This window comes from Odocoileus virginianus, chromosome 2 (genome assembly GCF_023699985.2).
Source record: "Odocoileus virginianus isolate 20LAN1187 ecotype Illinois chromosome 2, Ovbor_1.2, whole genome shotgun sequence".
Classification (NCBI taxonomy): domain Eukaryota; kingdom Metazoa; phylum Chordata; class Mammalia; order Artiodactyla; family Cervidae; genus Odocoileus; species Odocoileus virginianus.
The window spans coordinates 11,326,486-11,350,574 of record NC_069675.1 but is presented as its reverse complement, the minus strand read 5'-3'; the positions used below and the strand labels follow the sequence as shown (position 1 = coordinate 11,350,574).

At 53.6% G+C, this 24,089-nt stretch overlaps 1 protein-coding gene across 1 annotated transcript; it reads left to right on the top strand.

Annotated features, from left to right (window-relative positions):
- Nucleotides 1-3,235: 3,235 nt before the first annotated feature.
- Nucleotides 3,236-22,318, top strand: EMX1 (empty spiracles homeobox 1). The gene is made up of 3 exons (XM_020883344.2): nucleotides 3,236-5,718; nucleotides 11,562-11,746; nucleotides 21,763-22,318. The coding sequence occupies exons 1-3, from the start codon at nucleotides 5,205-5,207 to the stop codon at nucleotides 21,928-21,930; spliced, it is 867 nt and encodes a 288-aa protein (XP_020739003.1). The 5' UTR covers nucleotides 3,236-5,204; the 3' UTR covers nucleotides 21,931-22,318.
- The last annotated feature ends 1,771 nt before the right edge of the window (nucleotides 22,319-24,089 follow it).

The following is a 24,089-nucleotide window of genomic DNA, read 5'->3' as shown; positions in this document are numbered from 1 at the left end:
TGACAGCATAAATGTCCCACAACAGAGAATATTTAATGGATACAAAGATGCTTGTGATGGTTATAAAGAAGCAGTTTACAAAAGTGTGTACAATATGATTCCCCCCTTTTAAGGGAGACACATAGAGACAGAAAGAACTGGAAGGGATGTACTGCAAGAATTCCATAATGCTGTTTCTGCGAGGGAAGACTTGACAATTATAAGACCTCTGTTTTCCCTTCCCCCAAACCCATTTACTCTTCCTCTCTTTTTTGGATGACTTGTATTTTCTACAGCAATTCTGTCCAATAGAAATGTGAGACACATAAGTACTTTAAAATGTTCTAGTAGCTACATTTAAAAAGTAAAAAGAAATTGATAAAAATAATATATTTTGTTTAACCTCAAAATATCCCAAATATTATTATTGTAACATGTAATCGACATAGAAAATATTAATATAGTTTACATTTTTAATACTCAGCCTTCCAAATCTAGTGTGTATTTTATATTCACAGAATATCTCAATTCAAGCCATCCACATTTCGCGCACCCAACAGCCACGTGGTTTCCATACTGGAAAACACAGCTCTATAAAATAATTGCTGCTGCTGCTGCTAAGTCGTGTCAGTCGTGTTTGACTCTGTGCGACCCCATAGACGGCAGCCTACCAGGCTCCCCTGTTCCTGGGATTCTCCAGGCAAGAACACTGGAGTGGGTTGCCATTTCCTTCTCCAATGCATGACAGTGAAAAGTGAAAGTGAAGTCGCTCAGTCGCTGAGACTCTTAGCGACACCATGGACTGCAGCCTACCAGGCTCCTCCATCCATGGGATTTTCCAGGCAAGAGTACTGGAGTGGGGTACCATTGCCTTCTCCAAAATAATTGCTAACATTTATCAAGTGCGTAACACATGTACTGCTTCAAGCCCACTGGGTGAGGATTATAACTAATTCAATCTGACAATAACATGATGAGGTTGTTTTGCTTATTATTGTCTCTGTAAGCACACATTACTGTTGTAACATCACCATGATAAAAGTTTTGGAGCTTTTACAAGGCTTATTCCTAATATGATGGGGATGGAAGCCAGGTTATAAAGGCTTGCAGTGTCAAGAAGGAAATGAGGGAGCTGAAGAGGGACAAAAAGTTATTTAAGACTTAGCTGGTGGTGAAGAAAAAAAGTTAACAGGGTGAGGGAAACACGAGGGCAGGTAGACATGAAGATGAAGTAGGCTGAAGAGGAAAGAGGAAGATGGAAGGCCAAAGGCAGATGACTGGGGATGTTTTGGACCAATGTCTCCACAGACAACTCCACCCTCCAGGGGAATGCTATGACTGAGTGGCGAGAGGTGAGGGGGGGGGGGTGGCGGTGCGGGGATGGTTCTCAGAGAAGTTGAACTGAGTTACGAAGAATGAAATCAGCCAGCAAAGAAGCAAAAAGGGAGAAGATATAGATTTGAGAAGTACTTGACCTCAAGACCTGGTGACTGATAGGATAAGGAGGATGTGAAAGAATGAGGATTTGAGGATGATCCCCAGGTTTCCTGCATAGGCAAAGGCAGACAATGTAACATTCACTGAGTGCCTCTCTGGAGTCAGGCATTGGTCCTGGACATCACAAACTTACATCATTTAATCCCTACAGAGGCCCCACTAAAGGCTTACCATTTCACAGATGTGCAAGCCGAGGCAAGATTGTTGGCCCCAGGGCTCACCATTGGTAAATGGATGAGTCAGGACTTGAGTCCAGTCTATTCCAGAGATGGAGAGGGGAGAAAAGTTGATATGGGGCTAGAACTAGGACAGATAGTTCAGGTCTTATCCTCTGAGCAAGCAATCAGGCTCCTCTAAATAAAGTGAAGTACTGGGTTTGGGGAGATGAGAACCCAGAGAAGGTGCTGGGCTTCTGGCAGGTGTAGAGTAAAAGGCAAGCAGCCTGCAGATGCGTGGGACTATAAGGTGCTCCAGCATGAGGGAGGCATGATTAACGTGGGGGCTCCTGCAGAACTCAGCAGCCTGAAAGGGAGGACGGGGAAGTGGAGGGGAAGGGCTGGGGAGCAGAGGTGGAGGGGGGCGCTGCACTTTTGAGTTATGGTGGGCTGCTGTCCACTGGTGAGGAGAGGAAGCAATGGGAGACCTGTGGGAACTTTGCAGGGACCAAGCAGGGAATCTGGCACAAGAAAAACTTGGGGCGTGGTGGAGGGCATTGATGCTGGATCCAGAACACAGTGGGAGACTTAGAGACCTCCTGAAGATAAAAATTCTTCTCTTAACCTACTGCAGCGGAGGCAACAAGGGGGAAAGAGGCCCTAAGAGCAATGGAAATAGAGGAAATCAGGTAAGAGATAAGTATCTGCCGAGGGAGGGAAGGGAAGGAGGGAAATTATGAAATTACAGGAAAGGAAGGTGAGAGAAAGGCACAATGCGAGAGGTTAAGGAGAGGGAAAATGAAGGTAGATCTTGTGAGAGTCCAGCTGCAGTGGCGGGGGTTGGGGTAGAATGGGGGCGGAACCTGATCCAGGCCAGGCCCACTGAACTGTCCCACCTCAACCCAGACCACCACCAGACTCCAGTCACGGGTCCCGTGCAGTCCATTTCTTCATCTGTAAAAAGGGTTAATGACAGACAACTGGTGTCCAAGTATCTGGAAAGCACAACAAGGGAAGGAGTTGTCACTATAAAGGTCTATGGATTTACATAGGGAGATGTATGCCCAGAGCTAGATGAGGAAAGTCCACGTGGCCAGTGTAGATGTGTCCAGGAATGGCCCAGTAGATCCCAAGCTCCTCTACCTGCCCTATTTAGTGAGTTCAGGGGTCAGTGTCCGGCCTTGCAGTGAGGTAGGAGGTGGAGGCCTGCAGCTAGACAGGTGAGGTTCACCACCGGCTAGGGAAACAAAGCCCGGGCCCGAGTTCAGCCCGATCCGGCTCCAGTCTTCTCGGCCACAGGCCCAAGCACTTAGTCCCTCCTCGCGGCATTCAGAGAACAGGCCCGGCTGATGCTTATCCAACTAAACCTGCCTCCCTGCGGGGACCTTGTTCCAGCAAAATTCACGTTGTCTCCTTCCACATAGAACGAAAATCTCGCTTCCATGTCTTTGCCCAGCTTCGCACCCTCACCACCCCAGCGATATGGCCTGGTTAGGTCCTTGTCCCCACTCAGGGGAGCTTCTCCTTCCCCAGAACGGAGGAGGAGGCAAAAGGAGAGGGGGGAGAAACAGAGGGGAGGGGGGGGGGGCGGTAAAGAGACAGCAAAGGGAGAAACAGACAGACAGCCTGAGACAGAAACGGAGAGACCAGCACAGTGAGCCAGGAAGAACCGGAGGGGCCAGCAAGAGAGACACAGGCCCTCGCCACGAATTCAGTAACGACTCCTTCCTCAGGTGTTTCTGGGGCGCCTCCGAGGTGCTCCGCCCGGGTCTGCTCTGGACGCGACCGGCGGCAGGGCGCGGCAGTCTCACCCCCACCCCCTCGCGGTCTCCTCCCCACCTCTCCCAAGGGGGCCGGAACGGCTTCGGCGCGCGGGGGCTTTTCGGACCAGTCGAGTGGAAAATAGACTTTAACCCGCTTTGTGGCAACAAGGGCGCCCGGAGCGCTCTCCCCGGCCGAGACTCCGGGCGCTCAGGCAGGCCACTCTCAAGACCTGGCCTGGAGTCCTTGCAGAGCCTCGCGGCACGAGGACCTTCTGGCCTCTGGGCGCCGGGACGCCCTGCCGGGATCCGCGCACCCCGGCCAGGCCGCTCTGACTAAGACGGGCAGCAGCGAGGAAGCAGATCGGCTTCTCGCAGTGCACGGGCAGGGTGCGGGTCCCAGCCTCCCCACCACCGCCTAGTGTCCTCTTAGGCCTGGATGCTGTTTTCCTGCGGCCTGGAAGGCCCTGGTGGAAAAGTTTGCTGAGTACTGGTTCTCCTTCCCAACTGCCCTCTCATCCCCGACGAATCAGTGCACGAAATGGAAACTGGCTGGAGCAGACTAGTCTGCTGCTCCGCGTTCGCGAGTGGAAGGTGAGGGTCGGAGGAAGCCAGGCGGCCGCTACGGTCCCGGGATGGCCTGTGTGTCTTCTTGGAGGGTCTTAGGCGATGGCTGTGGACTGTTCGGCCACCTCCAACGTAAGACAGTGTCTTCAAGGCCCCGGCCTGTCCTGGACTGCCTGCACCTAAGCTCCGCAATCAGAGAAGACGAGGAAAGCAGATGGCACTGCGAGCCGGTCGCGATGCTCGTGGCTGGGCCAAGGACCTGCTTCCAAGCCCGAAGAACTGCAGCTTGAGACGTCTGGGTGACCACTCCGCCAGCTCCTCTAGCGCTTTCCCTGGCCTGGCCTCTTCTGAAAATAACTAGTCCGCTTTCCGAAGCTGTCTCCCTTACCACCCAGAAAACGTGAAACCTCAGGAGCAAGGCCGCGGCTTCAGACTGCGTCCCAGGAGACGGACGATGGGAGGTCCCGAGGGTCCTTGAGGCCAGGGGAACAAGTTCTCAGGAGAATTTATCCGTTGGACCCCAAACACCCACATTGCACTCGAATTCAAGTTATCTGAGAACTGAAACGACATCCCGGGACGAACTGGAGAGGGTTCAACTGATTTGCACACTGGGGAGTGGGGTTGGAGATTCTCCCAAGCCCCAGACCCCTCACCCCTCACACACCTCCTTCAGCTCCGGCCTGGGTGGAGACGCTTACGGCTGCCGCCAGACTCAGCTAAAGGGCAGGGATGCGAGAAGACGCGAGAGGAGGAGGAGGCCTAGCTCGCCCCGCGCAAGCTCCAGTCCGGTTTTTGCCTCCGACTGCTGGCTCCTTTCCCTTCCCGCGGTCCCTCGCCCCGCCCCGCCCCGCCCCCCACCTTGGGGCAGGTGAGCGGCGGCCAATGGGCGAGCGCGGGGCAGGTGCCCGCTAACTCTCGCCTAGCAGCGCGGTGGCCGAGGCCGGGCGGGACACTGCTGGGAGGACCGGGGGCGGGGGTCGGTCCTGGCTGGACTCGGAAAGGAAGGGGCCGGGTTCAGTCCCCAGGCGGTAGAGGCAGCTCGCAGCCTCGTTCGGAGCCCGCGCCGGTGCCGGCGCCGGGAGCTGCCCGCTTGGCCGCAGAGGCCGGCGCGCCTAGCCTCGCGCCGTGGCCCGACTCCGCGTTCGCTGGCTCTCACGCCCCTCGCCGCACCGCGCCTGGCTTGTGGGCAGGGGCTGAGCGCGGGCGGGCGGGCGGGGGAGGTGAAGGGTGCTGGTGTGTGTGCATGTGCCTGGCTGGGTGCACACCCCGCACGGCGGCGGCGCCAGGACGCGGAGCGCTCCCCAGAGCCCGGGTGCCTCGCTCGGCTCTGGCGGCCGCGACCATGTTCCAGCCCACAGCCAAGCGCGGCTTTACCATCGAGTCTTTGGTAGCCAAGGACGGCGGTACTGGAGGGGGTACTGGCGGCGGGGGCGCAGGCTCCCATCCCCTGGCGGCGGCCGCCTCGGAGGAGCCGCTCCGGCCCACAGCGCTCAATTATCCTCACCCCAGCGCAGCCGAAGCGGCCTTCGTGAGCGGCTTCCCCGCCGCCGCGGGCGCCGGCCGCTCGCTCTACGGCGGTCCCGAGCTCGTATTCCCCGAGGCCATGAACCACCACGCGCTGACCGTGCACCCGGCGCACCAGCTGGGCGCCTCCCCGCTGCAGCCCCCGCACTCCTTCTTCGGCGCCCAGCACCGGGACCCTCTGCACTTCTATCCCTGGGTGCTGCGGAACCGCTTCTTCGGCCACCGCTTTCAGGGTGAGTGCCCACGTTGTGCCCGCCTCGGCGGCCGGCCGGCGCCCGCGCTGCGGAGGCGCGGGGGAGGCTCGGGGGCGTCCGGGGCCATTCAGAAGTTGTGTCAGAAAAGGTTGCGGGTCCACAGAGGCCGATTCCTAAGCAGGGAAGAGCCGCGCCAGATCCATTCGCTCTTCTGCCGCGTTGGGTTCCCTCCCAGAGATCCAGGTTGGGACCTCCAGGTTTTTCCAGGAATGATGCCGGTCCGGACGCCAAGCCCGGGCGCATCCTTGGAGCCTCTCCTGGTCCTCCGTGCGGCCTGCCTTAATGTCTCCAGGCTGAGCCAGTCCCATCCCAGAGAACTCAGCGTCGGCCACCCTCCCTCTGACCCAGCTGGACCTGGGACCATACTACGTTCGCACTTCCACAACCAACTCCCAGGGACCCGCCTTCGCTGGCGCAAGGAGACAGGGGAAAGTCCACCTGCTTGTCCCGATTCTGTGAGGAGAAGGGGCAGAGGGAGGGGAAACTGGAGAGTTAATGTTCAGTGTTGAGTGCTCCTCTGTTTGGGGACGTTTCTCAGCAACCTCGGCCCGACTTCTCCAAGTCACACGTGCCTCTCGGACCCAGGGTGGGAAGGTTTGCCAAAGCAAACCGGCTTCCCGCGACGCTCGCGGACTCCGGGAACCTACAGGCTGCTGGGGTACCGACTGTAGTCCTCCCAGGCAGGGGGCGGGGGCAGAGGGCTGTTAAGGTCGTAGGCAGTCTGAGCCCCCTAGTCTGCACTGGGCAATGGGATTGGTAAGGAAGACCCCCCACTTCTCTTCCTCTCTCTCTCTCTCTCTCTCACACACACACACACACACACACACACACACACACACAGGTTTCAGTGGTCTGACTTTCTCCAAGCAAAGAGTTCCATTAGTTGGAGTTCGTTTTCTTCTTTGTATTGGTTTTTTCTTTTCTTTTCTTTCTTCTTGCCCCCCCCCTCACTTTTTTTTGGGCGGGGGGAATGGTCTTAATTTGTGCAGTAATTGGTTTAGTTTTCAGTTTTATTTTGTTAGTGTAGACCAGACCTCAGCCTTACTCAGACCTGACTCAGAACTAGGTAAACTGGCTCTTAGCAAAACAAACGAGAAGGACGTGATTAGAGCTTTGCTCCTGGAGCTGATCTGGTGGTAAACTGGATCTACACAGTCAAAATAAATTGGGTATTTGGTACAATTATCTAGATAACAGAAGAAAATGACCTCTTGAAGCTTTGGCTATAGCTGTTTAACTGTATCATGGAAAGCCGCTTTCCCCACCCCAATTTGTCAGACAATTTTCTGAGTCCCATCTGGCTAATAGATACTGGCCCAGCAGATCCCACAAAATAAGGTAATGTAATTGTTTGAGCAAGAATTTTGGTGGGAAGTCTTGTCTGCTCTGGGGATTTCAAAGATTTGCCCAAATCATCTGGAACAACAACAACAAAATGCCTGTAGTGTCAGCTGCTATGGGAAAGAGGTCTGTCAATTAAAATAAATCTTTACTGATAAAATTAAGTATTATTTTAAATTGAGCAAACCACCTCGGTCCTCCGTGGGCTGGGTCCCCGGTCTCTAAACTTGGCGACTGCAGGACAATTTGAAAGTCGCGGCTGTTTGTGAACCCTCCGGCTGGGGCGGCGGAGGGACCGGCGATTAGCAGACCGGAGGAGGGACAGGAGCTCAAAGAAGAGGACAGAACCGGTCCTGACCCCTGTGGTTTCTGCTCACTCGGAGATGGCCTCCCCGGCGACGCCCTCGGCTTTAGACCGGGCGCCCCATGCCCTCCGCGCCTCCTTTCCCTCCATTGACCTCGCCGACACCGGCTTTTAGGGTTCGAGGGCCGGGGCACCAAGGGTCGGGAACGCCTTGTAAGAGATCCAGCTCCGGCTCTGAGCATCCCCAGTCAGACGAGGCTGAATAAATCCTCGGCAAAATCCTCTCGGAAATTGACGCCGCTCCCTGAGCCTTCAGCCCCGGCGGGCACGTTGTCTAGTTGCAAAAACGGTTGCATTTTTCTCCCAAGAACTGTGTCTGGACGCGGAGATGGAGCCAAACGTGGTCGCATTTTTGAACAGGAGAATCCGTTGGGCACGGAATGACTTTTTTAATTCTGAGAGGTTTTGGCTTCAGGGCTGGTCAGCGTCAGGGCAGAGGCCTTGCGGCCCGGGGGTCCTTGCGTCCTCGGGGGCCCTCGGGGATATGAGCCGAGTCATTTTAGGCCCTCCGGCGCCGCGTTTTCTAGAGAACCGGGTCTCTGCGATGCTCATTTCATCCCCGTTTCAATGCAAGAAGCGAAACCCTACAGGAACGAAAAGGAAAACGTCTGCGTTCTGTGCGCAGCGCTCTCCAACAGGGAGGTCCCGGCGCGCAGGGTAGCGGCTTCTCCGCGGAGCAAGGCGCTGGGAGAACAGAAATCAGTGCGGAATGGTCGGGACCAGGCGGCGGGACTCCGAAGCCGGAGGCGGCTTTCGAGGCCTGAAGAGGAGGGGCTGGAGGAGACAGCGAGTTAGCCGCACTTCGGGCCTCGGACAGCAGGAACTTTCCCGGCCGGGAAGCTGCGTCGGGAGGGGGCGGTGGAGATTAGGCGGCCCTCGGGACTGGCGGTGGTAATGGGCCGGTGCTTCAAAGGGAGCCTTTGTTCCGGCAGGGGGAGGGGGGAATAGGTTATCTCCGTTCACCGGCGGGCTTCTCCTTCTCGTAGCCCCAGGCCCCTCCGCCTCGCCATCCGGCCCAGAGCCCCCAGCTTGCCACAGCATCTCCAGCAGGCACTGCAGCTTGGGCCTCAGGCCTTCGAATCCCTAGTTCCCAGTTCCTGCCACCTCAGTCCTGGGAACGTCGATTGCTAGTTCCCAGCCATTGCCTTAAAGGAACCTGCAGAGAGAGGCTGGAGGAAAACGGGGCAGAGTGGGGTTCAGTTACTAGCTACAGGGAAGACAGCCAGCCCCTTTCCACTTTTCTACCTTGTCCTTGCCTGAAACTGACAGCCTACTCTCACAGCCCAGAACTACTGTCTCTAAACAGGCCACACCGCAACCCTAGTCCCAGAGCTTGTTCTGCTCTTGTGGTCCAATTAAGGCAGACTGAAGCCAAGGTAGGGACGGTTGAGGTCCCTTCTCCATAGATCAGAGTGAGAGCGGCCCAGGCTCATAGGCACACCCTGGTTCTTACAGAAACATGAAACTATTACTCAATTTCTCAGGATGGTTGATTTTGTACTAAACATATTCTTCCTTACAGGAAAAAACCCTGCTTCTTTTGAAATCATATCTTTTTCATCAGTATTTAGCATCTTGAGTAGTTTTTCCTGGTCTCTGCTTCTTCTTGGTTGGGTCTGGACTTCTATGTTTCTGCACATGCACACACAGATTACAGGATACATGCTATCTGACCCTTTGGGGGGTTACAATGAACTGCTGCTATTCTCTCCCCAGCTGAAGAGGACCCCAAGCATCCTATCTTTCCCCTAAAATAGCCAGACTTGAGCCAAATGGTCCTATGTGTCAGGACAGATAAGCTTGTTTCCATCCTCCACTTTGGGTTTATAAAGATAAACACAGAGAACTCTACCACACAAGTGACCAACACACAGCATGGAATTATAAAACACCCATCAAATCACACACTGAAGCAGGCTGCAGTCCTGCTTTCTCAGCCCCACACTACCCTTCACACTTCTGCATCCCATTCACTCACAAATCGAGGGTGTCTCCACACTGCCACTTCATTTCTGACCAGCCTGGGCCCTGTCAAGTTGCTGAGGTCAAACCCTGTGATTACAGGGGTGTGCTAGGCTTTCTCTCCCTCTCCAGCTCATTTGTCCAGAGAAAACCACTGTTGGTATTTGACTTGAGCTCAGAATGCTATTGTTTTTTGAAGCAATTTATTTTAACATCAACAAGGAGTGTTTGCTTCCCATCCACCTCTCCCACCTTTCTCTGGCCTCATCACACTGGCTCGCACTTGAGGCTGTAGTCCTTTTCCCCACCTGGATCCTTCTCCTCCTTTCTCTCCCTCCTACCCCTCTCTGCCAGACCACCTCCCTTAATCATCTATCCCCTCCATCACCACAAGCTAAACTTTTCCTTCTGTCAGGCCTGAGAATCTGCCCCCACCTTGAAGGACCCAGTGGGCAGGGTGCCCCCCCCCCAACCCCTCTATCTTCCTGTGATGTGATCCCACTCACTTTTGTAGCAGCACAGATTCAGTCACTTGGAATGGATAAGGCGACTGGAAGTTAATAGCTTTTCCCTCTCAGGGGGCTCTGTCTCCCCGCCCAGGCACTGGCCACTCATTCCTAGAAAACGCTGTTACCCAGAAAACCCCAGCAATCAAGTTTTCCTACGTAGATGTCCAAAGCCCACAGACTTGGAGGAAATCAGGTCAGGCAGTTTCCACCAGAAGAGGGACATGAACAGTTACCTGGAGAGTTGTAGCAACAGCATCTCAATTATGTGTCCTTGCCTCACTTACAGAGATATTTCCAGAGATGGAAGAGCTCAACTGAATTATCCAAACAATTGTCTTAAGAACAAAACAACAAATCAAATTGAGTCAAACCAGTGGCCATTTCTGAAGAAATTAATTGGATCAGTCAATCTCAACTGCTAACTGTCAAAACATTTCATGAAGTGCTCTGCATTCTTGGTGGGTTGGGGTACTGGTATGCGCCTCTGCATGAGAATCCACGGATGGTGTTAGGGCCTGTTTCCAGTCTTGTTAGCGTGTGCAACCAAGCCAGAGGTGTGTGAGGGCCGAGTGGGGGGATTCCTTGAGAGTGGGGCTATGGATGGAAGCTTGTTCCAGCTTTTGTAGTTCCTGACCCTACTACCTCAGCCCTCTTCACCCCAATGTCAGCCCCTTCTCCTGCATGTAGCAGCTGAGTCCCCATGATGGCCAACATTTGCCAAGGGACTGTTAGACACTCTGAAAATCCTGTATGGTAGATAGGAGAAAAACTCAGTAGGGAGGCTGGAGCATATATTTACATAAGCCCATGCAGAAACCAATATATCTATATCTATTAGGGAGAAAGATGACATCTAGTTATTTATACACATGTCTCTTCAGCAGGAGATTATTCAGGGATGAAGCAAGGTCTTTTTCCACCAGAGAGCAGTAAGTCTGCAGGAAGAGGATTTTATCTGAAGACCTGGGGGGAGAGAGGTGGGATGTTGGGAAGAAGTAACCTAACTTGAGACCTCCAGATGCTGTCTGGATTTTGACCTGGCCCCTGGCCTATTTTGGCCACTTGCAAGGCAGAGCCTCCGCCTGTTGGCAGGAATTTTCTATGGGCTAGTAGCCTGAGCATTTAGTTGCAAGGCTGGTTTAAGCAGGTATGAGGGAGAGTTCCTAAGATACCCTCAGTTCTTGAATCTGCGTTTGGTACGGGGATGCCTGATAGCCAGGTTGGGCCCCTTGCCACTTTCCTGACATCCAGCCCCGTCTCGACCCCTGGTCCACTTTGAGGGAGATGCGACGGGGCATACCAGACAAAGAGAGCTTCCCTTGGCCTCTTAGGGTGCTCAGGCACTGGGCGCCTCTCCAGACCCGGCCCGCCTCTTGGGCCAACAGTGATCCGCAGCGCTGCGATTCCGGGCGTCCCCTGACCAGATAGCTCTCAGCCAAGAGGAGGTATCCGGGAAAGGAGTGGACTGAAGGGAAAGAGGAGACGTGGGTGTGCGTGTGTCAAGGGTGGGAGAGTGCAGCGGCGCGCTCCGGGGCGTGTGCGAGCGAGGCGCGAGGGCCGAGCTTGGCTGGCTTCGCGGGCGGCCGGGCCGCAGCTCACGGTGCCCTTCTCTCTGTCTGTATCTGCCGTCGGCGACGCGGCCACAGCGAGCGACGTGCCCCAGGACGGGCTGCTTCTGCACGGCCCCTTCGCGCGCAAACCCAAGCGGATCCGCACGGCCTTCTCGCCCTCGCAGCTGCTGCGGCTGGAGCGTGCCTTCGAGAAGAACCACTACGTGGTGGGCGCCGAGCGGAAGCAGCTGGCCGGCAGCCTCAGCCTCTCCGAGACGCAGGTAATGAATGGTCCAAGCTATGCCCGGGGGCCAGGTGGAGGTGGGCCGGGCGGGTGCCCGAGAGGCCGGCCTCGTCCCGAAGCCTGCCCCGGCTCCTCCCGCCACCCCTGCGGCGCTCCCGCCATGACTGTCTTCCCTCCGACTGCGTACAGCCTCGAAGGGGCCACAGGACTTTTATTAAGTACTAAGGACCTACCCGGAGGCTGGGATCAAACCTTATTCCGACCCGGCTCACACGGCCCACGGGAGGTGCCAGCTGTCAGGAGGCGGCGGGCGCCCTCGGGAACCGGCCGAGCGCGGAACACCCAGGCCGCGGTCACTCCGCGCCCGCCCGGGCCCTCTGGTGTCGTCTCAGCGCTGCGGTGGCTGCCGCCCTTCTCCCGCCACAGTTCTGGGGGCGCTCGGAGGTGTGTGAGGCTCCCAGGCCTGTCCCGTACTGGCTCCGCTGCCGTGCAGGGGCGACGGGGGCGAAGGCCTCGCGGTGGCGAGAAAGACCACGGGTCCCCGGGCTGTTAAGAGCAGAAGGTTAGCCGGGAGTGCGCGCCCTTGCCCGGGGTCCGAGGCCGGCCCCGGTCTCAGCGCAGGCAGGCTGGCACCGCGCTGAAACGGTGGTGTGTGTGCGCGGGCGTCGGCGGGACCTGGAAACGGTGGGAAAGTAGGTTCTGGTATTCAGGGCCTGTTTTCATCACTTGAAGGGCTGTTGAGTTGGGGAGGGAATAAACTCCGATGGCATTGAAGGGATTTGAACTAGATGAAATTACAATCACCACGTAGTGTTTTTGTAATTGATTTAAAAAAATTAAATAACTAGAAGGGAACTATAGGGAGGCAGACTTGTCCTTATTGTAAGTAAAGACTTTGCCATAAATAAATGTTGTCTGGAAGCACTGCTAAGCTCTCGGTCCGCCCAGAGTCCAGCGCGCTGGGGTGTCTGGTTGCTGCCCTGGAGGCAGATTTCTGTAACTGGGTAGGCTTTGCGAGACCTTAACTCCCTCGCGTCCCCGACAGCTTCCAGATTCGCAGAGAGAGGTCGGCTGGCGGCCCAGCGGCTCTCGCCCGCCGCCGGCATTTCATCTTCCGCTCCTTTTTCTGCTCGCCTCTCACACCACCATCTTCCACCCGATAGAGAGATGGTGCCGGGCTGAGGGCGGGGGTGAGGTGTGTGAGGAGCCTGGGGTCTCCTGGGTAGCAGTGAGACTAGATAGAAGGCTTCATGTGGGCGTCCAAACCCAACCTCGTCCCCAGCCCCGACCTCACTCTTTCCTGCTCACGACGCATGTTGGTGTCTATGTCCTACCCATCTGATGCCTTATTTCATCAATGCATTGCTCCTGTCTCTGCTGCGGGGCCCGGGCTTTTTCAGATTTGCTAGCCGGTCTGTTCTAACTGCAGAGATCAAGCTCACAAAAAAACGGACTTAAATTTTAAAAACGTAAAGAAGGTATTTTTAAAAAACAAGTTAATAAAATAACACCCACTCTTCCCTCTTCGCAAATGTTTTAAAATTTTTGTTTAAAACAAGGTGTCATTTTAGGAATGGTATTTATAGTTACTTTCATTTAAAAAGTATTAGTTATTAAAAGTAATTGCAGAAGTGTAAGAAAACAAAACCATTTATGTCCACGACCCACAGATTAACACTTGTTGAAATAATGTCATTGTTTTTAAACGTCCATCTTTTTAGTTCAGTGAGAGCATTTTTAATTGACCTTCTTTCAACTGAACTTGTCTACCTGTCAATATTTGGACCTAACAATGCCAGTTAGTAAACCTAATGATTGTTTCCTCTCATTTTTATTAGAATGTGCTTAAACATATATTTAAAAGAAAACCAGATAGAAAATAAAATGGATCCAGCTTTGTTAACTATCAAAACTCATGGCTATTCTTGTTGCATGTATAAATGAGCTGGTTTAAGCACATGAAACAAACAAAATAATAGAACTGTGTGATATTTGAGCCTGGGAAACCTCCTTGTAGAATCCTTTCTTTCCAGGTTAGGCCTTTAAGATGTAGAAATGAAGTAGGTAGAACTCCCCAAGCAGGCAAATGGGATTTCAGTATTTGCCTCCCTGCTAACTGTGTGACCTTGGGCCAGTTACTCAACTTCTCTGAGTTCTGGTTTCATCATCCAGAAAATAGGTTTAAGGATCAAAAGATACCTAATTTGAACTCAACTAATATTAATGATCACCCCCAGTACTTCTCTTCCCTTTGTTGAAAGTAATATGTCAAATTATTGTTATAATAAGATCTACACCTGGAATTACTGATTCTTAGTTCAGTCTTTTTCATCAGCAGAGCTGCTTTCTGTCCCTTTTGTAACTATCATTGAGATCTAGGCTATATAATTAACTAATTATCTATCCATCTTGCTGTATTTGCCAGGCAAGCTTACCTGTCAAATCTAACTATCAGCTATTTGTCAAGCTTCAATCATTCCCATCAGCCCCCTGACATCTATTTCTACTGTCAATATCTATATTTGTCTCTCAGAGCTCTCTATTCTGTCCCTAACAGATAGCTACTTTATATCTAGCCATGTACTTCTGTCTACTCTCATTAAATTGCCTCCACAAAGCTGGTTAATTTATATTTCCTGTTTATTATTAATTCTATCTTTTCTCTGAACAATAATTCCTGTTTACCTGACTGTTGATTATCTCTTTATCATCTACTCTGTTTTACCTTCTATATATCTACCATCCACATCAAACTTCCATCTCTATAGATCTTTAGCAGCTGACAGTATATGCATACGTCTATAATGGTTATCATCTCATCAACTCTTGCTTTGTCTTTTTTTCTGGGTCTCAGTTCCTGATCTGTAAGGTTGAATAAAATGAACTCCAGGGTTCTTTCTAGCCCTGAGCATCTGGCTTATCTATATTCTATTTTTCTGTATTTCTGTATAATCCCTCCTCCAGGTTCTCAGAACTCACAGCATATCTCCTGCATATCATAATATATGTAGGATTTTGCTATTGTTTAATAACCTGCCATGCTAAATGTCAGACTATACACTGGTTGCATCCATCTCTCAAAGAAATCTTAAAATACGAATTCCTAGAGCCTGCTCAGGAGGTTCTCAGGAGTTCCAGGCTGAGACCCAGGAAAGTTTATAAAGTAGCTCTCTGGGTGATCCTGATGGACAGTAGGCCTGAGCATCTCAGCTCTGGGAGACAGAGGGCGAGCCTTCCTTCTTCTTGCTGTGCCCCAGGGCCCAGTTCAGTGACCAGCAAGGAGTAGATGTTCCATACACATGTACTGAATGAGTGGGCAGTTTTCTCTTGACCGTATACTTATCCATATGCTAATTTTATCAGTCATTCCCCTCACTCTCTGCCATCACTGTTCCCTTTCTGTCCCTCTGCTCCTGTGATACCCTTGCACTTTCATAGCTGATTGTTGATCAGTCATAGGTGATGGAGTTTTGTTTACCAATTCATGGATAAAACTTCAGGGAGGGTTAAGCATAGTGGTGTGTGGGTCTTAGTTCAGAGTTCAGGGGTATCTGTATGCCCAAAGCTCTAGTATGGGATGCTGTGGGTAGGCAACCCAAGCTTTTTAGTAGTTGGGATAGGGCTTTAAACTGGTTGGGAGTGGACTTAATGGCGTGGGTTAATCCAGGAGGAGGAGGGAGGGGCCGTGGGTAAGGGCTAGTTCTTCCTTCTCGCTCTTTGCTCCTCTCTGCTGTAGTGCAACCCAGCAGTCTGACCAGGGTGAAGCCCATCTAAGACTCAATCCTGGTGGCCGGAGGGGCAGACTCAGGCCTGGGTCAGATTAGACCCTGGAGTTTGAGTGAGCTTGTGTGTGTGTGTGTGTAATGAGTATATGTAATATATGTATTACATATATTACGGCTGGTGGCTCAGCCGTAAAGAATCCACCTTCAATGCAGGAAACATGGGTTCCATCCCTGAGTCGGGAAGATCCGCTGGAGGAGGGCATGGCATGAAGTAACTGGCCCAAGGTCACACAGTCAGTTAGCAGGGAGGCAAATACTGAAATCCCATTTGCCTGCTTGGGGAGCTCTTCCTAGTTCACTTCTCCACTCCAGTATTCTTGCCTAGAGAATCCCATGGACAGAGGAGCCTGAAGCATTACCGTCCGTAGGACTGCAAAGAGTTGGACGCAACTGAAGCAACTTCGCACACATGCACGAACATATGTGTGCCCATAATGTGGAGGACGTGTGGGCTTAGCGTCATCAGTGCCCAAAGGTCAGGTGCTATCATATGTACACAGGGCATGGAGCGCCTCTGTGAGCTTCTGTGCATGTGTGGGGAGGGGCACATTAGTTTTAGGGGGAGGGAGAGAAGGCATTTGGTTGCTCCAGCTGATGGATTGGTCAGTATTTCTAGCTGTTCCTCCAACTCCAGACAGTTCAGGAGGTGTTTCTTGACCTACCCTGGCTGAGTTTAGCTGAACGTGAGGGAAAGGGATGCAGAAATGTGGTCTCTTGGCCGTGGAGATTCCTCAGACAGTGGTGGGGCATGCAAGGGGTGAGTGACTGGAGTCCCATTGAAGCCACAACTGTGGACTGAGGAGGTCAGGGGAGAGTTACGTGGGCAGAAAGCTCCTGGAAGACCACAGCCATGGAGACTTGGAGGGATGTCTAGACTGGTAGGAAGAAAGGGGGAGGGTTTAGGATTAAGATGGTGCGGGAGCTATCGAGTGTGGCTACCTTCTTAGGGCCCAAGAGCATGGGTGGGGGGATCTTAGGAGGCAGAAGTGTGTGGTGTGCCTATGGGTTTTCCCCAGAGGGGCATGGTAAGAAGACTTCCCACCTGGAATATCTCCCTCTGGGGGATGGATAAAAGGGAGATATCCAGGAACTTGAATTTTTGGGAAAGGTTACTGGCTCACTGTGTATTCTGAGATGGATTCATCCCTACCCTAAGTCTTGGCTCTTCTCCAAGAACTTCTGCATCTCTGAAGGTCCAGGAGTCCAGTGGGAGGCAGGAGAGGACAGGAGAGATAAGGGAGGCTGGAGTGGTTCTCTCAGGGTGTGGTCCTGAGAAAATAGGCGAATCTCGTGATGTCTCCCTGAGAGTGACAGCATCCAGGGTGGACTGAGAGAGGAGGAAACCAGAAAGCCTAGGAAGAGTTAGGACTCTGGATGATGAGGAGCCAGAGGCAACCTCAGTTTGGGGGAGTGAGGGGTGAGCTTAGCATGGCATTGGGCTTGACCTTGAGAGTGAGAGCAGTTCACATGGTCAAATGTTAGGAAGTGGATCCCCAGTGGAGAGGGCAGGGAGGCAAGCTGAGGGGTGGCATGATTAATGTCTCCAAGCGTCTGTCTAGTCTGAGGATGACAGACTAGAAAGAGTGGTGTGTCTCTGTGTCTGAGGGTGACAGAATAGAAGGACACAGGCTTAACTTAAAACAGAAGAGGTAATAGTAGGACATAAGGAGAAACGTCTTGTATCAAAGTTACAAGACTCAAATGCCCTTGGATAGAGGTTTTTGAACTCTTTGAGGAGAGGACAAGTATTCACCTGAAAGTGTGCAGGGGCCCAGATAGGATGGGCTAAGACTAGGGAGTGGTGGAAAAGAAGGGATCTGGTTCATTCAAAGGTAGTCTGAAACATTGGCTGGAGCTATAGTTTGCTTGTTTGTAAGTTCATTTGTCCATTCACTCATGCACATCTTTATTCATCAGTGTATACAGTGATCGATCCACTAATGCTTTAATACCTTCATTCTTTCATGTATTCATTTATCCATACCAGTTTCACCTGAATCAACCAGTCAGCCTAATACAAGCTGACCCTTCTCCCCTCAACAATGGATCTTCCTTTCCACCTTCCCCCTAGAAGTGGTTAATCCAATCCACAGCTGAAAGAATTAGGAATTGACCCTCTTATAGAAGTGACCATTGAAGTAAGCCAAGAAAGGATCCCATCCCTCTAGCAGTCAGCAATTTCCAAACATCTTTTCCAGTTAAGAGTCCAATCCCTCTACCATTGATTTTCTCCTGTTTTCCAGGTTGGCGCAAGGTGCCTCTTTCCTAGAGCATAGGGCTTAGTCACTTCACCTCTGCCCTGCCAGCTGAACATACCTGGAATATGCCCACTGGGCCTCCAAAGCCAGCTAACACACCACTTTTGTTCTCCAGGTTCCCATACTGTCTGATGAGGAGACAGAGGTTTCAGCAAATTAATACGTTGCTGGAGTCACTGAGACAGAGAAAGCACTAAGGAAGTGCAGACAGGCAGTGGGCCACATCTAGGGCCAAGGGAACAGAGTTTCAAAGGCTAAATAAGAGTGTTCCCGGTGGTGTAACTTGGACAAAAGTGGAGACTCTTGGAAGGATCTTGTTTATCAGAAGAACTGAGAGAACTTGAGTGTGGTAGGGACTTAGAAGGCCACAAGGAACCTCTCTCCAAACCCAGAGGGCTCAGAGGTGTGTGAGGGCTTCCTTGGTCAGAAAGCCAAGTATGCCTTTGGGCTTAAAGAAAGGTGAGTAGCATGCCAGTGTTGGGGGGAGGCAGTGCAGACAAGTACAGCCTCCTAAGGCCTCTCCCACTGAGCTGGTAGCCACGTTATGTAACCTGACTCCTTTCTAGGTTTTCTGTCCTCTAGAGAAGGAGTTCTGGGATGACCCCAGATTTGCCTGGCTGGACCGGAAAGTTCATGGGGTGTCATTCTTAACTCTTACCACACTGGGGCCCAGTTCCTTTTCTTTTACCAAATAAAAAAATTGCTATTAATTGTTATAAGTAAGCATTAAAGAAAAGTCGGAAAAGTGGAAAGAAGACAAGTCACCCACACTTTGGGTACATTTCCTTCTAGTCTTTTTTCCTCATGCATAGGCTTTGTTTTCCCATGGTTGTGATCACACTGTGCCCGAACTGTGCATCCTGCCGTTTTCGCTGATATTACTAAGTCATGAGCATCCCCTTGTTATTACAGTCTTTGTAAACAGCATCTGGACACTCAGCCCAAGGCTGTTCTCCGGAAGATAGCCAGGCTGCCTGGGAAGAGAGTTTTCGTCCCCGTTTCTAGAGAGCTGCCTCCTTGACCCTCGTAGTTTTCATGGAGAAAATATTCAGAATTGCTTTTCATTTGGGTTTGCCAGGAAGCTGTCCCTGGTGTGAAAACATACTCTGTGCCCCAAGTTCCACCACTGAAGCTTTCACTCTTTGGGCCAGTGATGCTGGGCAAGGGTAGCAGGCGAGGCCTATCCCACTAAAGTTGAGTCTCCTTTCTGGAAGGAGACTTGGGAATGCCTGGGGGAGGCAGAAGGTGCGGAAAGGGGCCCCATGTCCCTGGTGCTGCCCTGGATCGTGCATCACCAGGCTGGCCATGCTTAGCCCTCAGCCAGCCTCTGGGGCTCTCAGGAATACCGCCCCAGCCCTGCATCCAGGCCTGAGTCACACACACGCCTTGCACAGGAGGCTGGGCGAGCTCACCCGCCTACGGACTGGCACAGTCACAGTGGGCTCCAGGGTGGGGGGCAGGGGCCAGGCTGGCTGCCAAACGGTTGTGCCGAGAACCACCCAGGGCCCAGCCAGCCCTGTGCCTGAGGAAAGGTGGGCACGGAATCCAGAAGCCCTGCCCCTGGAGCATCTGCCATCTTCCCCATCTATCTGAGCTGGGACATGCAGGCAAGAATCCAGCCCTGGAACTGAAGGAAGGAGGCCTCCCCTCACTCCAGCCACCAAGGCCAGTCGTCTCTTCCTGTCCGTGTGTTCTGTGTCCGTGTGTCTTCCTGTCTGTGTGTCTGTTCTGTGTAGCACTGAGCACTGGCTGTCCTCACACCTTCCCTACTGCTCAGAAACCTACAGGAAGGACCAAGGGTGCCGTGGAAGCCCTGGGCGGGGTGGGCTGTTGGGGAAGCCCGGGTTGGGTTGGGCTCCATGGAGGGGACAGAGGGGAATGTCTGCAAAATGGGAAGGCGGGGCATCCTGAGCACGAAACTGCTCCCTGGGCCTGCGTGCCAGCCCAGCTTTGTCTGCCCCTGCCTGGCGTTGTGGCTAAGGCCCATGCTTTTCACCGATTCTCAGGGGGCAGGACAGATCTGTGTAGTGTTTCTGCGGATTGCCTTTAGCTGCCACCACCCCAGGATTCAAGGTTCTCCCCTTAGTAGTCACTGCTGTAGCCACAGCGAGGTGCTCACCATTATTCCACACACATGACTAACCGCTCACCACCTGTGTGGGCACCGCGGGTCACTCCAACTGCAATTGTCTGCATCTGTGCTTAGTTGCTTCAGTCGTATCTGACTCTGGGTGACCCCATGAACTGTAGTGCTCCAGGCTCCTCTGTCCATGGGATTCTCCCAGCAAGAATTCTGGAATGGGTTGCCATGCCCTTCTCCAGGGGATTTTCCCAACCCAGAGATCGAACCTGATCTCTTATGTCTCCTGCATTGGCAGGCGGATTCTTTACCACTTGCACCACCTGGGAAGCCTATCTACTTGCTTATTATTTCAGGAAACCCTCTACGCCTTATAACCCTGCCCCCTTGGCACCACCTTCCCCAGGTATCCTGTGGAACAAAAGCCCAGAAGGTGCCCTAAAGCTGTAAAGGGCCCCAGAAAGCATCTCTCTTATGCATGAGGGACTTAAGTCCAGAGAGGGGAGCGAACACAGCAGATGATCAGCACTCGGCCCCTCCCGCCAACTCTGAAGGTGATCTGGTCTGGCCTGATGCTGCAAGGCCAAGAAAAGGACTGTGTAGTCAGGAGGAGCTGACAAAGCAACGTTTTCTCCACAGTCCTCAAGAAATAAAACTATAAAACTAGTTAAGGACCAGGACGATCCTCCCAGATCATGCAGGAGAGGATGTTAAGGGCTGTCGTGTGCTGGGCACTGAGAAAATGCTGGAGGAGGAGGGAGAAGGGATGAATGATGAGATACGGGACTCAGTCTGGGGAAGCTTCTGGGAGGAGATGGGCTTAGCATCATGGGCCCACCCTGCCTCCACATCACACAGGAGAGTTGTTGGCCTCTGACCCCTCCCCTTGTCAAGGCTCTTACTGCCTGGCATGAGCTGGGGGGCTCTCTGTGTTTAAGAAGGAGCTCACTTCTGTCCCCTGGTATTTCTCCCAGCTATTCCTTGTGTGACCTATTCCCACATCTGGATGGGCTGCAAGGGCTGGTGATGTGGGGGCAGCAAGTCCAGAGCACTGAGTGGGGATACAGACACCCCGACGTGTAAGGAGGATGAGGGCTCCACTGGTGGATTTCAGACCAGACTACCCTGAGGAGCCACCCAAGGATCCAGGACTCCCCACCCATCCAGCTCCACCTCTGGGGCAGGATGGAGGATTCTACCTGAGATTACTAAGACAGGCTCCTCCTGTGAGACAGACTGACCTAGACGGTATGAGGTGCTGGAGCCTCGAGCAGTAGGGTCGGTGGGCCTCAGAGTGCTCCGGCTGTCCTGGACACTGCCCTCGGCAGGGCCAGCGCCTCCCGGTTAAGTAGCTGTGTCCGCTCTGCCTCTTCGTGGTGCTGCTCTGAGCACGGGGTTGCCCTAGGGGTGGGGCTCACCCCAGCCATCCAGACCCATGTGATGGCTGCTTCAGTCGTGTCCGACTCTGTGCGACCCCATAGACGGCAGCCCACCAGGCTCCCCCGCCCCTGGGATTCTCCAGGCAAGAACACTGGACTGGGTTGCCATGTCCTTCTCCAATGCATGAAAGTGAAAAGTGAAAGTGAAGTCGCTCAGTCGTGTCTGAGTCTTCTCGACCTCAGGGACTGTAGCCCAGCAGGCTCCTCCATCCACGGGATTTTCCAGGCAAGAGTACTGGAGTGGGGTGCCATTGCCTTCTCCGCCCCTCTGTTGAGGGGACAGCAAAACAGCCCGTCTCAGGCCCGCGGTGCCCTGGCTCCCCTCATTTGCATCTGGAAGGGAAGGCCTCCAGGCCCATCAGGTGGCGCCAGCCAGAGGAGACGGCCCTGGTCTCGGTCCCCCATCCTGCTCCCAGCCCAGCCGGAAGGCTGAGTGGCTGCTGGGGGCTTCCTGGGCGTTTCTCACCTGTGCCCCTCCCTCCCTGGCCCAGGTGAAGGTGTGGTTCCAGAACCGGAGGACAAAGTACAAGCGGCAGAAACTGGAGGAGGAAGGGCCCGAGTCGGAGCAGAAGAAGAAGGGTTCCCACCACATCAACCGGTGGCGCATTGCCACGAAGCAGGCCAACGGGGAGGACATCGACGTCACCTCCAATGACTAGGGTGGGCAGCCGCAACCCCACCAGGGCAGAGTGCCACGCGCTGCTGGCCAGGCCCCCCCACCGGGGGGCCCAGCAGGACTCTGGCCACTCCTTGGCCGGGCTGCGTGGAGGCCTCAGGTCACGGCCCCGGAGGGCTCGGAGCCTGGGGCCGCCACCGACAGAAGGACAAGACATGGGCTGGCTGAGGCCCGGGACTGCTTGACCTTCTCCTTGGAGAGCCTGCCCACCTGGGCAGCGCAGCCTCCCAGCCACTCTCCATTTCTCTTATCTCCTTTTTGTTTTGACGCATTTCTGTTTTAATTTATTTTGCAGGCACCCGCTGTAGTTCTTAGTGATCCCCTTGTGTCTCCCTTCCCTATGGGAACAATAAAAGTCTCTCTCTTAATGACATGGGCATCCAGCTCTAACCCCAGAGCCTGTGAGCCTGGGGTGGTGGGTTCTGGCTCTGAGAGCCACAGGGGGAATGGGCCTGGGAATCCGGACGGGGCCTTGGAGACTCAATCCACTGACTCTTCTCTTTTGATGGTGCTTGACCCTGGTCTCTAGCTCCAACTCCACAGCAAGAGAAACTGAGGTTAGCCGTAGGGAAGGAACACCCTGTGTTCTGAGGGAGGCTGTGCTCAAGTCTTCCCAAACTTAATGAATGGTGGGAATCAGGCCCAGGTGGGTCATGGAGGAGAGAGCATCCATACTTCTCCATGCATGGAGCTCTGGTGACCTCCAGTCGAGGGAAAAATGGGGCTGGGTAGAGGGGGCACCCTTCCCAGAGGCTGACCACCTCTGCCCCAAGTCCTGCCCCACCAGGATGTGCTCCTGTCCCTGCAAAGCCCCCCTGGGTGGATGAAAGCTTCAGAGACAGGGCTGCAGGCCGAGCTTGCAACTGTTTCCTGGGGCCTTAGGGCCTTCCAGCCTGGGAAGGAGGTCGAGGCAGGGCCCACCGATCTCTGGTTCATCTGCCTCCAGTTGGTTCACTTGTCTTTCCTGCTTGTCACACAGCAAGGTTTCCTTCATCCTGAGAAAACCTCTAATTGTAACCTGTACCCAATACCTCTGGCCCTGACCATGGCCAGACGGCCCTCTACCTCTCCATCTCCCACGTGCTCCACACCCCCTGCTCCCCACCTCTGCCTCACCACTGGGCGGATATTGAAGACTGTCACCAACCATGGTTACTGCCACCCCCTTGTGGCCAAACTCAACGCCTCCCATCTGGCTCTCCATCTTGTGGCCATTCCCTCCTAGGCTTCCCCCCCACCCCCCACCCCCCGCCTTTACTCCGGTACCTCTGATGCCTCTTCCTGCCTTTCTGAGTCCTCCCCACTCTTATCCCTATCCTGTCACCTCTGTCCACCCAGGGTCGGTCTGTGCCCCGCCTGCCTCCCTCTGTTCACACCAGGGTGGGTCCGTGCCCCGCCTGCCTGCCTCACTGTGCCCTCTGCCTGGGCCTTCTCTTTGGTTCCAGGTCAATGCCACCAGCTGACCTCTGCTGAGCTGCAGACCCACGAGCAAGCTGCCTGCTGCACCCCATGCCCCCCAGAACCTCATACCCAACCTGTTCTCCTCCAGGACTGCCCACCTTTGCCAACAACCAAGGTTTCTTCTACCTTGGGATACTGTGTAGACGGATCCCAGGGGTTTGGGTGGGGAGGGGAGGAGTGGGAGGCATAATGAGCTTTGTGTGGATATCCAGGATGAGGCCCACTTCAAAGGAGCTGTGCTGTGCCTAGGGCTCTCTTCCTCAAGCCCAAATAGGAGCACATTGCCGCTGTCCTAAGCCTCCCACTGTGCTCCCTTCTTTCCCACCCTCGGCCTCTCCTCCTTCGCCCCTGGTGTCGTCTGCCTCCGTCTCACCCACGTCATCTGTGTCGCCCAGTGAGCTAGGGGTTTTGCTTGTGCTGTGCCTTTCCTTATCCTATTCTTGGCACCTAGAATGTCCTGGGGGGTTGATCAATGTTGAAGTCATTGAGAAGATGTCAAAGGCCAAGCTTTGTTGCTTGAGGCACACAAAGGGATCCAAGCACAGAAGGTCCTATTGCTGGGGCCTGTCAGTGTCTCTCATGGGTCCACTCAATGCCAGAAACCTAAGGGCCACATTCCATCCCAATGCCTCCCTCCCAAACATCAACCAGGAAAATGCTTCCCTCACAGCCTGAAAGTCC

Bases quoted from the DNA above. Each gene is read 5' to 3' on its own strand.
- EMX1 (XM_020883344.2), top strand. From the start codon at position 5,205: ATGTGCCTGGCTGGGTGCACACCCCGCACGGCGGCGGCGCCAGGACGC. The intron at 5,719-11,561 runs GTGAGTGCCCAC...ACGCGGCCACAG, and splicing joins CTTCGGCCACCGCTTTCAGG to CGAGCGACGTGCCCCAGGAC. The intron at 11,747-21,762 runs GTAATGAATGGT...TCCCTGGCCCAG, and splicing joins TCAGCCTCTCCGAGACGCAG to GTGAAGGTGTGGTTCCAGAA.